Source organism: Gouania willdenowi, chromosome 11, assembly GCF_900634775.1.
Source record: "Gouania willdenowi chromosome 11, fGouWil2.1, whole genome shotgun sequence".
Taxonomy (NCBI): Eukaryota; Metazoa; Chordata; class Actinopteri; order Blenniiformes; family Gobiesocidae; genus Gouania; species Gouania willdenowi.
This window is the reverse complement of record NC_041054.1, coordinates 8,491,520-8,508,076: the sequence shown is the minus strand read 5'-3', so window position 1 is coordinate 8,508,076 and position 16,557 is coordinate 8,491,520. Positions and strand designations below refer to the sequence as shown.

The following is a 16,557-nucleotide window of genomic DNA, read 5'->3' as shown; positions in this document are numbered from 1 at the left end:
CCAAAAGGAAAATGTAATAAACATAAATAAAAAAGGGAAGAAATAATAATAAAAAATTTCAAAAATAAAGATATTGTCCAAAAATGTATTATCGACTGATATATATAAAAAAAGAAAATATAATTTCTTTTATTTTATACATATGGAAAAAAATTCTATTTATGGCAGGTTTGGTACTCCATATACCTCCACATGTATGACTGTGAATGAATACTGGTTTAAGAGAGGCTGCTTGTATTAAAAAGTTTGTGTTAAGCCTGAAACCCATAAAGTGTATACAAGATAATTGTGCTTGCGTCATGTTAGTGGGAGGGGTAAATGTAACGTGATGTATGCATCATCAGAAAGTCGATCAAAATTCTGTGAATAATTACAAGCATACAATCAATTTTACATTTTATTGATAAATTATCATTTTTAAAAAGAACCATGAGCCATCTTTTCCTCTCATCTCATACCTCTGAACTTCACCACTTACTGAATTTGAACTATGTACAATGTATTATTAGCATTTCTTCTGCTTCATCATCACATTCAAATGAAATCGGGACCGAAGCTCATCTCATGGACACTGGTCAGGAAAGAGGACACTGAGTTAGCTAGGCTAGCTAGCACAGAGACCATGACGGACTACATTCTAACTCGGGGTAGGAGAGGTACGAGGATCCTTGGGTTTTTCAAATTAATCTAAAATGATTTTGTCGCAGTGGTTTTTAAAAGCTGTATGGCACAAAAAAAGAATGAAAAGTTGGGTTTTAAAGAAAGAACACGCGTCTGTTCTGATGCTCCTCTTCGCTAACACTGGGCGGCACAGTTGGCACGGCTTGACATCAAAGACAACTGATCATTTCGGTGTTTAAATCATCAAATAAGAATACTATTTCAGTGTGCATGGGCAAAATAAATGTAACAACACAGTATGAGAACACAGCTGTTGCAGCAAAAATAACACTGTTGCATATTACTGAAGTGCAATGTGGCAAACTGATGCGAGGAGGTCGGTTTAGAGTCAAAGAGAAATCAAACGTCATCAGTCGGTCACCTTAGAAACAGGAAAACCTGCACAGACCACCTACACTCCTATTAAACTATCAATCTTTAATCATCACAGGTGATGGCTTTTAATTCTAGAAATAAAATCATCTCTTTGTTTCTGATTCTGTTATTTTAAAGGATTTGGATCAAACTTGGGCAGGAGTTTAGTACCATGAGGATCAGTGCAGGTGACTGTCAGGCAGGAGGTTTGTTCAGTGAGATAAAAGTATCCCACACGTTAACACAACGTGACAAAAATCCAGCAAAGACTTCCTAATCCGACGCTTCAACGTTCCAGGCTGAACGAAATGAGGAAATTAAAGCCAAGACGGAAGTTTTGTTGTTCTGTCATCTCATGCTGGACGTTCTGATGAGACGTTCCCGCTTCAGGCAAAGCTGTTCTCCGGGTAGCTGACTTTGATGGCTCCCCAGTAGCAGGCTCGTATCAGGCAGATTAGGCCCAGCAGGTAGGCCAAGGCCCAGGACACGTAGGTGGCGTTGTAACGACTGGCAAAGTCCCGAGTGCCCACCTGTGAACGCAAGACATGAACTCATTGGCGGCCAGACATTTTCAGAACAGAACCCCCCCCACTGACATCCATTTTAGAGCATTTTGACTGATTTTTTAAAGGCAGGGTAGGTGATTTTCGAAAGCTAGCATGATTTTGAACGTAGCTTCCCCGACGGCTCTGCCTTTACCCCCCCCCCGTGCTTTGTCTCACTCACATGCACGAGCACCAGAAGCAGAAAAAATCTAAACCAAAATCTTTAAATGAACAAAAATAAATAATAAAAAATAGAGTAAAAATTGTTTTTACAAGTAATGACAAAAAGGATAATTATTATTGATAATAATAAAAGTAGTAGTAGTAGAACAAATAGTTATCTAGATAGTATTTAAAAAATATATATTAAATAAATGGTAAACGCCATTCTCAAGCCAAAACTAAAAGAATAGTTTAAATCAGAGGTTCCCAAACCTTTTTTGGGTCGTGACCCCATTTTTTATATCACAAATTTCTGGCAACCCCAGAGACTTTTTTCCCTCTAGAATTAGTTTTTGATTTTTACACTGTAAGTATTTTTTCCCTCTTTTTTAAATTTTCCTTTTCTTTTTCCCTGTTATTATTCATCAAGAATAATAATATATTAATTTAAAAGATAAAAATATAATTTAAATCACAATTTTTTTTGATCAATTACTAGACATCACTGGTTTAAACGTTGGATCTTAAATTCAAACCTAAACACAAGTTGCCTACAAGCATGACCACAATTCCTCACTTAAATTTAAACTAATCAACCTTCCTAAAATGCCCTTAAAATGTTATGAATTATTGAAAGATACCAGTTTACCTGCAGAAAACCAAGGTAGAACATCTGAAACCTGACACAGGACCATGAGCAGTAATCACACTCACCGTTAGGCCCACCCCAATGAAGATGCAGATCATTCCTATGGTTATATAAGCACAACAGCGTCTCCTGGGTAGTGCGCTGCCCACAGAGGAGCTGTAGACAGAAGAAGAAGAGAGTTTGAAGCTGTTTTTTATAGACCTTTCTGCTACAGTAACCAAGGATTATAAAACCTTTAATCATTGAGACTGGATTATGTGAGACCAGTTGCCAGTTAACATGGTAAATTTGGTTAAATCCTGAATATCTAAAACGTTATCCAGTCATCATCTTTCATTCTTTCATCTTCCAATGATCACATGTGCAGTTTAATCCTCATACAAAAGCAGGTACCATTCAACCAACCATTGAATCGTACACAGCCCCTTCGCCCCGTCCTTTTATTTCCCTCACACGACTCTCATGTGACTGGACTCAGGCATTCTTCAGGGATCGCTGCTACTCAGATGGCTTAGGGGTGCCTGATCACCTGATTTTCCTGCTCTCTGGTGCTTTTTCAAACATTCCTCGTCTGGTTTTTTATACATCCAAACCCGGTGAAACAAACAGTTTACATCTGTAACGCCTAAGCACGTCATTCATGAAACCTCTGAACGCACTCTAATAATAATTATTATAATCGAGAATTGGCTAAAATTGTCTACAGGGACAAAAGTACAAAGGCAGCTGGTTCAGCTAAGATGAAGTAGGAAGTGTGACTGATGCAAAAAAAAGACGTGGCCTTTCGTTGATTTCTCAGCATCTCTGTTTTAAAATGATTTTCCTTCCTCAAAACTCCCTCCTTACTCATTAACGCTAACATTTGAGCCTCTGCTGTAATTCCTGTCACACGTCCAGATAACCCTCTAAGGCTCAGCATATAAAACGGCTGTGTTTTTCCATAAAGCATGAAGGGCAAGATGGCCTGATTTAAAACCAATCTTTGAGTACACTACTATACGCACTCTGCTTCTCCTGTTAGTAAATCACCACTCTACTCACATTTTTTTTTAGAGATTATCTGAAGGAGATGCCTGTTTGTTTACTTTGATTTCAAAGCTCTGGATCACAGCTGTGGTGCTGCACAAAGGAACCATTTACAGGTTTTTGAGTCACAAGAATCGGAAGATAACATGTAACCAATGTGTCAGAGTTTGAGCAAACTAAGAGTTCGTACCAGCATGCTACTTTGAAAAATAATAGGCGTAGATGAGAATGAATGACCTGCCCTAAAATACTAAAATATATACCTTAGATAAAAGATATGAAAGTACAATACAAACTTTATTTAAAACAACAACAAAAAACTTGAACAAAACATAATAACTAGTAAAGAATCCAGCAAGATTGTTTTTGTCTTTTTGAATAATATCATAACAAATTAGTTATTATTTTTGAATAATGTTCAAAAAGAATCTTGCTGGAATTATTACATGGAAGTCAAGGAAACATCAAAGGAAAAATCAAAGCGATCATCAAAACATGTCAAGAGATCAAAAGTGGATTTCCTGATAAACAGTTTTCTGAATAACATATTAGTAAAATAACTTGTTCAAAAAGTTATTACATTTTTAAAAATTGGAAAAAAATATTATTAATAATAAAAATAGAATATGTAGATTTGCTTTAAAATGTCCTGAGATGACAATGTTGTATTTTGCATTACATAAAAAATTAATTATAACGTTTTTCAAAATAAAATTATATGACCTTTTAGAATTGTTAACATAGAACTAAAAACTTGAAGTTACATTATCACTGGCAAACTAATGTGAATATTTTGATTATGATGCAACTTATTCAATACAGTTACTTGAAAAACATGTATCATGATATAATGACTCTTTAGGAGCCAAACTGATGCTAAAAACAATGACTTTTAAATGTGTGGCTGCATGTCTGTTCTAAAAGTGGATCGTAAACATTGGACTTACATTTTTTTGCAGTGGGGACACTTGGCTAGTGTGTTAAAGCGGAGCTCCATCCACTGTGAGGATACAGACAGAAGTGATTGTAGCATCAAAAAAAGCTCAAACATGAAGTGAAACGGGCGGACATTGTCAAATCTTCTATTCATTGAAATCAAACAGAAATGTCATGGTGAGTAAATGACACGTGATTAGTGCGTAAATCAGCCTTTTAGCTCATTGTGACAAAATGTTGTCGTTGCATTGGAAGTGTTAGAAATTAAAGCAAGAATTTGCAAAGAAATCACTTGTTAAAGAGCAGGACTTTTAACATCTGGCCTGTGAAAAGCAAAAGCAAAAGTCCCATTTGTTCCATTCTATGAACTGGAGGAGGTTAGGCTGTTGTTATTATGTCTACCAGTATGACCAGCTTTGTCAACCTGTTGTTGTGCTGGAGGAGAGCCATCACTGGAGAGACCAGACATTGGCTGGGATGACTTGGCGTCCTCACTGCCCTAAAGACGCCGCAAGCAACAACGTGCAGATGTTAAAGAGCTTCCAGGGTCATTCCATGGTATTTCACAAACGGGTAATGCACGTCGGTTTAAAAAAAATTCTGACATTTTTGTCTATTATTCCGTGAATAATCTATTGTCACATTGACTGTACATTATTAGTTTGATTAGATTAATACTTTCTGAGATATGGCTAATTTAATGAGGGGGGTTTGTGTTGATTTTCTTCCATTTTCAGCTTTCAATATTTCAGGAACTACGTCACATAGGAAACTGAAATTTGGTATATTAATACAGCTCCACCTACTCTCTCAGAATATACAAAAATATCTGCTATACATCTTATCTGGCGGATATGACAAAAATAGTTGCATCTTTCTCAAGAAAGAGTAACCTTTATACTATAAATTAAAACAGAGAACAGATGTTTTTCTTACATTCCAACATGGGCCATATACAAAGATCTGCTATACATCTGGTGGACATGCCAGACCCTCAAAATTGGAAAAAAGTTTGTCTGGGTTTTGGGCTGGAACATGTTTAGTTCTTCAGTAAACAACTTTGCATATGCCTCGTCTACGAACATAAACTGTTCAAATCACAAATGACTTGTCAGATATATGCATTGGTTCTTAGGTGACAGTTCTTAGGTGACAATGGCCCATAACTGCATGTGAGAATGTAAGGAAAACATCTGGTCTCTGTTTTAATCTATAGTATAAAGGTTACTCTTTCTTGAGATAGATGCAACTTCTTCCTTTATATTTTGGACCCCAAATTTGGGGCTATTTTACCACTCGCGAATACTGAAAAGGCCGACAAACTTTTTTCCAAACTTGAGGGTCTGGCATGTCCACCAAATAAGATGTATAGAATATTTTTTTTGTATATGAGAGTAGGTGGAGCTATATTCCTTTACCAAATTTTTATTTCCTATGTGGTGTAGCTCCTGAGATATTGGGAGCTGAAAATGGAAAAAATAAGAAAGCACAAAAATCAACACATACCCCCACTCACTAAATTGGCCATATCTCAAAAGTATTAATTCGATTAAAGTAAAAATTTACAGTGTGCCTATTGAAATATTACGTAACAATTGGTAAAAATTCCAGAAATGTTTGAGACCAAAATTTGTTGAAATGACATGGAGTGACCCTCCAATGAGTCACAATGACTCAATAGCTCATTCTGAGCCTTTCATAGATAATTATGACAAGCTAAACTAATGCATTTCTACCAGAAATTGATTAATCTGCACTGATGCTGCTGGTATGAGGCGTAAACACTTAAACAGAAGCCGTGTCACTTCTCTGCAGTGTCAACCATGATGAATATAAAGAAAAATAAACTACGTTTTACCTCGAACAACATCAACAAGCATGCTGATGACTGATTTTTTTTCTAAGCTTACATACCAGGAAGGTGTTTCCACAGTGGCCACACACCACTCTCATCCCCTCTGGTTGGACGGGCAGCGCCGGCTGTGCAGGCTGCTCCTCGGGGACGACCATCACTGGACTCAAGTTTATGATGCGTCTGCTAACAGAGGCACAGACACAAAGGTTTGGCCACTCAGGGTTAATGCTGGACATGAGTCTCCATCTAATCGGTGACTTTAGTCAGCTGTGAGTTCAGTAGTTTTGGGAGGAAAGTCATCAACATGTCAGCTTGTATTTTTGTTTTTTTTACCAGTTTGGTCGAGGACATCCTATCCTCCTGGATGTGTCTTTACAGATGAGCAGGCAGTTACAGGGACACCTCACGTACTTCTTCCCTGTTGGGGGATTCTTGATTGGCTAAAAAAGAATAGAAAAAAAAAAGAAACATCGATTCACTGAAGATAAATCTTACCCTCTATTTTTTAAATTTTTGGAATTATTATTTTTCAGATATATACAACACACAATAAAGATCAAACTGTATTCTGTACTTAAACGTCCTCAAATATAAAATAAAGAGCAGTATAAAAACTTTTAAGTGGCTACTCTGTATTTGTAAAAAGCTTTAATAAACATGATCAAAAACGAAATCTAGAAAAAATTGTATCGCTGGAGTCGCCAGACATTTGTGATATCAAAGTGGGGTTGTAGGAGTCATAAAATGGGTGACTGCCCACTTGTGTTTACCTTTGTTGGGATTGGTTTATTGGTGCTGGGAGTGTTACTGGGTGTGCACTATCAATTAAGCACAGGTGACTTATACAGAGGGGTTGGAAACGTGGTGGCACATTGCAGTGGGGTGAGCCATGGGCAAAACCCCTTTTTGACCACAACAGAGGGCTACCTGATCGTACTTGGACACAACCTTTGCGCACTTGGACAGAACTTAGACGCATCTTAAATGCATTGTGGACGCATCTTTGAATGCACAGTGGGCGCGTACATCGGACGTGAAGTGGAGTCGGAGCTACTGGAGCCCGCAGAGTAATGCGCTAAGGTGTGTGTGCGTCATCAGCCACGCCCCTGGTCTTGGCCCGCAGCGGCAAGTTTTGGTTTAGTTTAATTTTGTAAAGGAACAGCCACAACAGGGGTCATGACACGAAAAAGGTCGGGAACCTCTGGTCTAGATCATCACAGGTGAGTCAGGAATTGGCTAAAAATTTAAAATTTTTAAGTGAAATGCAAACACTCGAGAATAGACAGCGCCACGAAACGTCTGCCATGAAAAAGGGTATTTGCCACGTTTGATTAAAGTCATTGGATCCGTCTGCACTGACAGCTGTAGCAGAGCGTGCAGTTAATCAGGCTGACGCGTGGCGCGCTCTGTGGTGACTGACACGTGTGCAAGAATGGTTTTTCCAACTTCAGAATACGGAGGAAGACGAACATCGCCAAAATCTCTCCGAAAACATTACATGAAGAAACTTGACAATATTGCGACTTTGGGACAGAATACAAGTAAGTAGAAAAACTAATATCTATAAAAATCTTGTAACCGTATAAAATGTTGGCCCACTTTCTCCACCCACACTGGAGGTGTCCTCTTACCGTGGCTTCATTGCAGACCGTGCACTTAACCACATGCTGATGCAGCTTCCCGTCCAGGTTAATGAGTGACTGGCAAACACGGCAGTTGATGACTGGCACACCGCCGGCATCAGGACTAGCGATGGCAGTGTAGGGAGGGGGTAATTCAGCTTTAACAAGACAACAAGCAGGCAGTCAGTAAGCTTAATAAATAATATAGGAACAACTTGAAAAGAAGGGATAAAATGATTGAAATACAGCATGTGGTGAGGCAATTTTTCTGGTCAATAATTCCAGCAAGTTCATTTTGTCTTTATTAAATAATATGTTGAGGTTTCATTTATTTAGACAACTTTTTTTTTCCAGGAAATTTGATCTCCTAACTTGTTTCCACTGCCAACTGACATGCCCCAGAGGCATCTAATGATTGCTTTGATGTATCCCTACAAGTTATTTTGTAAGGAAAGCATCAAAGCATCTACTCATCGCCCCTGTCGCCCAATGGGACAAAAAAACTCATAAGGACACATGAAAGCGATCAGTAATTGTTTTGATGCTTTCCTTATGAAAAACTTGTGATACATCAAAGCAATCACTAAATGCCTCTGAGGAAGACCGACAGTTGGCAGTCGAAACATGTCAGGAGATTAAAAAAAGAGTTGTCTGAATAAATGCAACATTAACATATAAACATTTTTTGGTCTTTTTGTAACTATTGAACCAATATCTACAAGTGCTACAAGCGCCAGAAACAAAAATACAACTAAATGAAAGTGTGCTGTATGCTTTATTTAAACTAGTGAAACAAGAACCAGTGCCCAAAAGGTGTTCTCCAGATAAAAACATTTCCTCTGATGCCTTTAGAAACTATTGTGCATGAATGTACTACAGCAGACTCCTTTGCTTTTTAATCCCACATCATGCAGCTCATGTGTTTAGTTTACGCTCCCGTACACAAGCATGTGAATCTCAGAATCCACACATACTTACACCAGTTAATGCCTTTATTATCACAGTAGTACAAAGGCATAGTTTACATTCTGTGACATACAAACAACTCCACGATTTCAATCTAGGGCATTGTCAAATAATGTTAGAATATCAAGTCCTACAACATTCTTTTCTTTTCTGAGTGTGTGTGTGAATCATTCCTCCCACAGTCAAAAAACAAGGTTTTTAGGTGCAATGCTGCTCTTCTGGAGACAAACAGAAACCCTTTCAGTCAGAAAGAGATTAACATGCTCGTTGACTTTTGTTCTACTTTTGCTATCTTATGCTGCGTTCACACAAATGCGTCTTCTGTGGCACCGGTCGCAACTGCCGCATGAAATGTACCGCAGGGTCCGCAGGATCAAAAAATTTGAAGTTCAGAAGGACGTGCTCGCACCGCCAACGCACTTGACGTGCGGATCCGACCGCACAGGAAAGATTTCGCATCTGGGATGCATCTATCCATTGACTTTGTATGTAATTTGGACGTACGGACATTTTGTGACTCATCCGGTGTGAAGGCAGCATTAAGTATTTTAAGTTATATTGTCCAGTTCTGTTTGATGTCCAGCTTTGATTGGTTTACCCAGTGCTGCTGCTAAGATAAAGACACAATACTACAAGTCTAAGATTTAGTTTACTAATGACAAATAGAAACTACTGATCATTTATCGAGTGTTTTCCTCAAAACAACACACAGATACACAGCTAATGGGAGGATTATTGATGTTCGTTCTGAGAAACATGAGACTATCTCAGCTCTAAGACAGTGGGTACCACAGGGACAGATGGACAGAGGATATATTTGGACAGACCTGGCTGGGAATGAGACCAAATCCTACCAAAAGCACGCACACACAATGTTTGATGAAATTTCACTGTTTTTAATCCACAAACTGAAACGAGTTTTCTTCTTTCACTTCCAACAAGAGAACATTAGTTTATGATTGGTTTGTTGTGGTAGTTGAAAATCCCTGAACTCTTCTAGGTATGATGCAATCTTTAATTTCTTGTTTGAAAGCTTTTTTTAATTGAGGACTCAAGTACTCGATGATAAAATACTTAATTTTTCTTTAAAATATACATTTTATATATATATGTGTATATATATATATATATATATATATATATATATATATATATATATTATTCAATTTAAATCCATATAATCAGGGCTTTAAATTAACAACCACCAACCTGCCAATTGTGGGTAAAAATTAACTTTGGCAGGTAACATTGTAGCGTTACTAGCTATTTTGGCTGGTGTAGAACAAAATACCACTGCGTCTGTTTGAATCAGTAGGTGGCGACAAGTCATTGTTGCCAGATTGGGCTGTTTTTGGCCAATAAATTTGAGGGTTTTTGTGTGTGTTTAGACATTAAAACGTAATGTATATCTGGCAACAATGCTGGTTGTACTATTCCTACATTTCCCATGAACACTGTCATGGTGTGTTGTACAGCAATTGGCTACTTGCTTACATTAGCGTGATTGTTATGGTTTAGTATCGGAGCGGTGCAAAACAAACAGTAGGAGCTGAAATTAAGATGTAAAATTAGTTAAGAAAAACAAATGTGGAGATACTTATAGGGTGTTGACAAGCCTGAACTGCAAAAAAGGAAGGCTGCTGCCAACACAGGGTAAAATGAAGAGAGGATCTGAAAAGAAGAAGAAATTGAGGAGTTTTAATACTAAATAGATGTCGGGTTGTGAGTGGCTTGTATTCAACCATTTGTTGACCTTTAAAATGTGCACTATACAGTTAGTGGGGAGTGGGATTTGTTTACATTTGAAGAGCATGCATGTTAGTTAAACATATTTTTTCTCTACGGTACATGTAATTCTTAGTACTGATTACTTCTATTCTTTCTAACTTCAGTGTTCCAGGGATTCAATTCTCATCTGAGTTAAGTTTTATTAAGTTATGAGAATATAATATAATTTCCAAATGGTTTGATTTCATAACTTAGAGCTACTGCCTATTGAAAACTCCACTCAAGGCCTTGTTTTTGTAATTGTATTGATGTTTTTTAATGCTCGCTTAGCTTAGACCAGTGGTTCCCATAGAACTACATTTACATTTGATTAAATTAAAGTATAGAATACAGATTGTGTTGTTTTAATTTGAAAAAAAATAATAAAAATCAGTAATATATATATATATATATTACTGATTTTTATATTATATTATTTTATATTATTTATTTATATTGTTTTTATTATTATACATTTCAGCCCACATGGGGTATTGACCAAGGTTGAAAAAAGCTGGCTTAGACCTTCTCAGCACCTTGCATTTGCAGAAAATATTTCACAGCATGGATATAGAAGCATTTGAAAATCCTTAAATCGGAAAGAGATTAATCAAGGGAAAGTTTTCCATATTTTATTCATTCTAACCCTACTGGCTGGTGACTAAATGTTAACCCTGAATTACCAGTTATTGTAGAAACAGGAATGAACAAATTCATTGGATGAATAACTAAGCTGGTGAGGACCTGATTATGGGAGAACAACAGGTGTGCTGAGTAATGAGCTTCCACACCTGTAGATCTTGAACCTTAATCAGGAAGCTTTGTCCATCAACGATCACTAGGACTAAAGTTTACTGTTCATCAGCAGCTGAGAGGAACATCATCGGTGAGTCTCTAACTTACACATTAAATATAGTTACATATTATACATTAAAATCAAATAGGCTATTTACTGTTGGGAGTCACATTTGAACTATCTTTGTCTGAATGTGCCGGCGCAATACATTCCTTTTTGTACTGGAACTATTTTTAAGTTCCCTAGTTGTCAAATAAATAGATTTAATTCAACATAATCCCTTTTTTTACTATAAAAATATTAAAATAAAATCATAAACCGATTTCATAAATTGTCTTGAATGAATTCATCTTTTTCAAACATTTAAAAAATGAATCAATTCTTGTAGTATAAACTGGAAATCAGACTAACAGAGGGACTATTTTCAGCAGTTGCTGCTTTGTACTACTATGCTACAAACATGTCGAGGAGGCTTAGCCTGAGACGAATGGTTGAGAGATTTTTTTTCAATCCTTAAATTGACTTTGATATTTATCTAATGAATTATTAATTGATTAGATCAACCTGTGGTGGAGGCTGTGAGTGTCTACATCTGGCACTGAAGCTGCAGGTCTATTACAGAATGGATCTGAGCAGCACTCCCTCCTGGTATAGCCTCTACTTCCTGCTGCCGTGTGGGCAGCAGCATCTCCCTGCCTCTGGCCTGTTCCTCTTTTTATACCATAAGATTGGTCAGACGCCAAATTCTTGTTACTGTAAATACTACTTGATGTTGCTGCAAAATTTCTAATTATATATGTCAAGCTGGGGCTAGGTTACAAAAGCATGTTAGAAGATAATACTGTCCCTACTTAAATAAAAATAATAAATAAAAAGTAATATTTTGGGACCATATCACATTTTATTGAAATGATCCGGTAACACCGGTGGCTAAGGGTCTAGCAGTGTGGCTAATGGACATGTTGATCTCTTGTCGATTTACATTAACCATCCCATTTCTGTAAATCATCTGAACTTGAAGCATATAAAATGTAAAATCAATAACAGTAGTTGCGTCTATAACTCTATTTAGCATGTTTGGTATGATTTTTGGGATGTTTAACAGCCAGGAAAGTCGTCTAACCAGGTAGAACTTGTTTGGGGTTTTTTTTCACAACAAAGCTACCCATCCATGTCTTTATAGACCTTAGTTTGGAAATTGAAACACTGTTTAATTGGAAGGCTTATACTGTCTGCTTTCATAAATGTGAAGATATATTATCTAAAATGTATTGGTTTACTGGCACATTTAGACTTTCCTTTCACTGTAACTTTGATCCTGAAAAACAACCCACTTCCTAATCTTCCTGCAAACTCTAGATGTGTGCACAATGCAGCCGATATCGGAACAAAACCCTTATTCAGCCTTTCATGGGACACATCCAGCATCAGTTTACAACCTTTTGCATTGTACCAAGACTTTGATGCAAGTGCCCATCCATCCAAGAAAGCCATTTCCATTAAACACTGCTGATGAACTGCCAAGAAAGAGCCCCAGGTGTTGCACTGGCCACAACCTCAAACCGAAAATCTGTGAAACATCTCTATATACTCGCATCATCAATCTTTTAAACTTTAAAAACTCAAACTTTATTGATGTTACATATGTTGTTACACATATAAATTTGTCCTCTGCAATTTAACCCATCCCCTGGGGGGCAGTCGGCAGCCATTTTGCGGCGCCTGGGGAGCAGTTCGGGGTTTCCTACATAGAACAAAATAAATAACTGCAAACGCTTCACTCACGTACTCAAACAATAAAATTTGAAATAAAACTTGAGGCATTTGGGGAAAATATCTCATTTGGCATCCTTGACTCAAACTAATCCTTCGTACAAACTGAACGATTGTTGACTTGCAAACCCGACTGGAATTAGCCAATAATCCAGGCAGCAGAAAGAAACTAAACTAGGCCAACAAATCGGCCTTGACATGGCTGGCATTTCTCAGTTAATGCTGTAAGATTCAAACATTATTTCACAGATTACTCCAGTCTAGAAATAAAGTATTTGTGAATATCCAATGGATAAATGGACTTTGGAACTGCACTTGTGTCATTTGTCTTGATGTGAGAATTACATGTTAAATGGTGCAGAGCAATCTGTGCTCTCTGATAATAATAAAATAATGAAATGTTACTCTCACAAAAAGAAAAAGACTGCTGTTAAAAAGTGTGACTTGATCCAGTGATTGTAATGTTTTAGTGGAAAACACCAAAGAGGAACATTTCAGTGATTCAGAGTAAACCCTCGAGCAAAACCCAAGTAAGAAAACAAGAACACGTGAAATTATGGTCAGGTGATGATTTCTGAACTGGAATAGTTGGAGTCTTTAAACTTTAAACCCGATTCATGAACAATTTATGGATTTATTTTCTGTTCTATAGCGTGACAAATATATCTTACCGTAAATATCCAGAGCTGGTGAGGGTTTTAGGTTTTCTTAATCTTGTCACACTTCCTGTCTGGGCATTACCTGATCTTATCTTTATGTAAACAAGCAGATGATAATTGAAGTGGCAGTGATGGTCACTGGTAATAACATTTAAACTGTGGTTCCCAAACTTTAGACTGGTTTTAAGATCACAAATCCCCTCGAAAGTGAAACTTATGTATTTTGTATTTCTATTTTTACTACACTTTTAGAGAGCATTGTTTTGATAGGAATTAGACTGAGAACAGTAAAACAACTACATTTTCCATGCCAGGCCAATAGATAACAGAGTATGTTGTATAGGAATGCAAAAAACAAATACACACACTGATCCTGGTGAATGCGTAATACATCAAAAATAACAACCACTACAATGACTGTGGAACCTGCGATATATCTATTGTTGATCTAACTGCACACGCAGAAAACTAAAGGTAGGACAATATATCGTGCAACAAGACATTGCGATATTAAAATGTCACAAGATTCCTATTGAGTTGAAAATGTCATACCGAGAACAAGTATGCAAGTATGTCTGGAGTTAAAGATTAATAAAAGCATAGTCATTTTTCTAAATTCACTTTTTCTGTTGTTTTCCTTTCCAAAAACATTGTATCGTATCATTATCTCAAGGCCAGTATTGTCTATCATCTCGCATCGTGATCGTCCCACCTCTACAGAAAACGTTTTAATGTTTGTTTGCATGTGGATCCTGTTTTAGGAAAACTTATAGAAGGAAAAAAAAAACAGTTTCCTGTCCTCTCAGAGGCAGGGAAACGGGACTGTTTTTAGAGATTAAATTCTACTGCTGTGGCTTTGCAGCACAAAATACAACAGAAACCCAGGACCCTTCCCCCTCGGGCACACGCCCCACATTTTGATTATCTTAAGAGACGCATATGTTTCTGAAGCAGGAACAATAGTGTCTGTTGTCAGCCTGCAAAAGGCCATGGACGCCCCTGTGCACAGGCCTGGGACCATGGGTGATGTATGATGAAGGCTGTGCGGGGCCCTGCTCCCCAACCCGCTGCTGCCTTCACTCACTGCGGCTTTACTCGCCCGTACCGCGTCGGGCCCTGAACATGATTCAGCATGCAGCGGCTGTGTGCGGTGTTTACCTCTGGGACTGGGCTCCTGCAGGTACGGAGGGACGGTGGGGGTCACATTCTCTGAGTTTGGACCTGACAGCAGCGGAGAGCGCTCGTCCACGCCGTCGGAGGCCATGACGTTCAACGCAGGAGCGAGAGGAAGGAACGGGGGGCGGGGGGTCTTTGCTGGCTGCGGCCGCTCTTCCCTTTCGCTCAGCCGGCTCTGGGTCGTCGGAGCGCCGCAGCTCCACAGCCGGTGTGACGGTGGTCTGTAGGCGGGGCCCGACGTCTCCCCGCCCCGACCCGAGCAGCTCCGGGCCTGGGAAGGTTTTAATGCACTGAGGGGCCCAGAAAGGGACTTGAACCTCATTTATTATCCCAACAATATCATCATACTTTATTTATTTAGGCCTACAAATCTTCCTTTCTGCGTTTATACAACAAATGCATCAACATATTTTATTTATTTAGTTATTTGTTTGTATTTATTTGTTACTAGTGTTGCTTTTAACGAGACTCAAATCCATCAACAACAGCAAAGCCCTTTGTCCACTAGGTGTCAGTATAGGACTACTGACATTCCGATAGTGTATGTATCAAACTCATGGCCCAGGGGCCAAATCCGGCCCTTTGGAGCATCCCATTCGGCCCGCAGGAGAAAGAAAAAATGACAGAGAAAACACGAATCATTGTGTAAATGAAACTCAACAATATTTCCAGGTGCTCACAATTTTCCCAGTGCTTACATCACATGATTGCAGTCATTTTTTATGTTAAACTTTAAAAAAAAAATAAAAAAAACCCTCTCAAAATCCTTCAATTTTCCTAAAATTATGACTTATTTCCCTTAATTAAATAGACATTGGTCCCAAAATCAATCTAGGAAATATAAAGTGAAGATCCTGTTTGAACTGATATCTGTCACTTATTGCTTGGATATGGTTGGTTTCTTACATATTTAGTATTTTATGTATGTGTAGAAGTGTAAACTTGGGCACAATAATGTTGAAATTACTCATTTCCACGCACAAAATATGTGGAGAGCTTGAGATCAAACTGCTCTGTATTTGACACCTGAACTAAAATGAGTTTGACACCCCTGATTTGGATGAATAACCAATCTGAGCATTAATACAAGACACATTTTGTGTGATTTTAAATTCCTTTTGTAGATTTTCTCATCAATATGGCAAATTTTGGTTGTCTTTTTGTGTTCTTCAAGTCACTTGTGTTTTTGTTATACATATTATGTTCTTGCTGTCATTTTGTGTGTCTTGGAAGTCCTTTTGTATAAGCTGTTGTTTTAGTAGTCATTCCGTGTGTTTAAGTGGTTGTTTATTGTGTCATTGTTATGTTGTGTGTTTTATGAATAATTTTTTGTGTTTTAGTTATTTTCTTGACATTTTGCTGTTGTTTTCTATGCTTCTGGAGTTCTGTGTGTTACGTTGTTCTTCGTGAATTACAATTTTGTTTTGGGGGCCACACAGAAATAGACTGAGGGCCACATGTGGACCCCAGACCGCTAGTTGCCTATGTTTGGTCTATTCACTCAGGGTATGAAGGTACATTTGTCTTTAACATTCAGCCAAAAAAAGATGCTTCAATCAAAAAAAAAAAAAAAAATTTAAGTGTTTGAGT

General features: G+C 37.8%; 1 protein-coding gene across 2 annotated transcripts; it reads right to left on the bottom strand.

Moving 5' to 3' along the window:
• Positions 1 to 384: 384 nt before the first annotated feature.
• pip4p2 (phosphatidylinositol-4,5-bisphosphate 4-phosphatase 2) lies at positions 385 to 15,254 on the bottom strand. Of its 2 annotated transcripts, XM_028461945.1 has the most exons (8): positions 14,950 to 15,254; positions 7,840 to 7,988; positions 6,542 to 6,648; positions 6,268 to 6,391; positions 4,778 to 4,852; positions 4,365 to 4,417; positions 2,457 to 2,547; positions 385 to 1,565 (listed from the first exon to the last, which is right to left on the bottom strand). In XM_028461945.1, the coding sequence occupies exons 1-8, from the start codon at positions 15,053 to 15,055 to the stop codon at positions 1,422 to 1,424; spliced, it is 849 nt and encodes a 282-aa protein (XP_028317746.1). In that variant the 5' UTR covers positions 15,056 to 15,254; the 3' UTR covers positions 385 to 1,421. The 2 variants fall into 2 exon arrangements, with proteins under 2 accessions (XP_028317746.1, XP_028317747.1); XM_028461946.1 differs by lacking the exon at positions 4,778 to 4,852.
• Positions 15,255 to 16,557: the final 1,303 nt, after the last annotated feature.

Excerpts from the sequence above, each read along its gene's own strand:
- pip4p2 (XM_028461945.1), bottom strand. The coding sequence starts at position 15,055 with ATGGCCTCCGACGGCGTGGACGAGCGCTCTCCGCTGCTGTCAGGTCCA. Across the intron at positions 4,853-6,267 it reads ACTGTGGAAACACCTTCCTG|GGCAGTGAGGACGCCAAGTC; the intron begins GTATGTAAGCTT and ends CGGCGTCTTTAG. Across the intron at positions 1,566-2,456 it reads TCATTGGGGTGGGCCTAACG|GTGGGCACTCGGGACTTTGC; the intron begins GTGAGTGTGATT and ends TTGCGTTCACAG.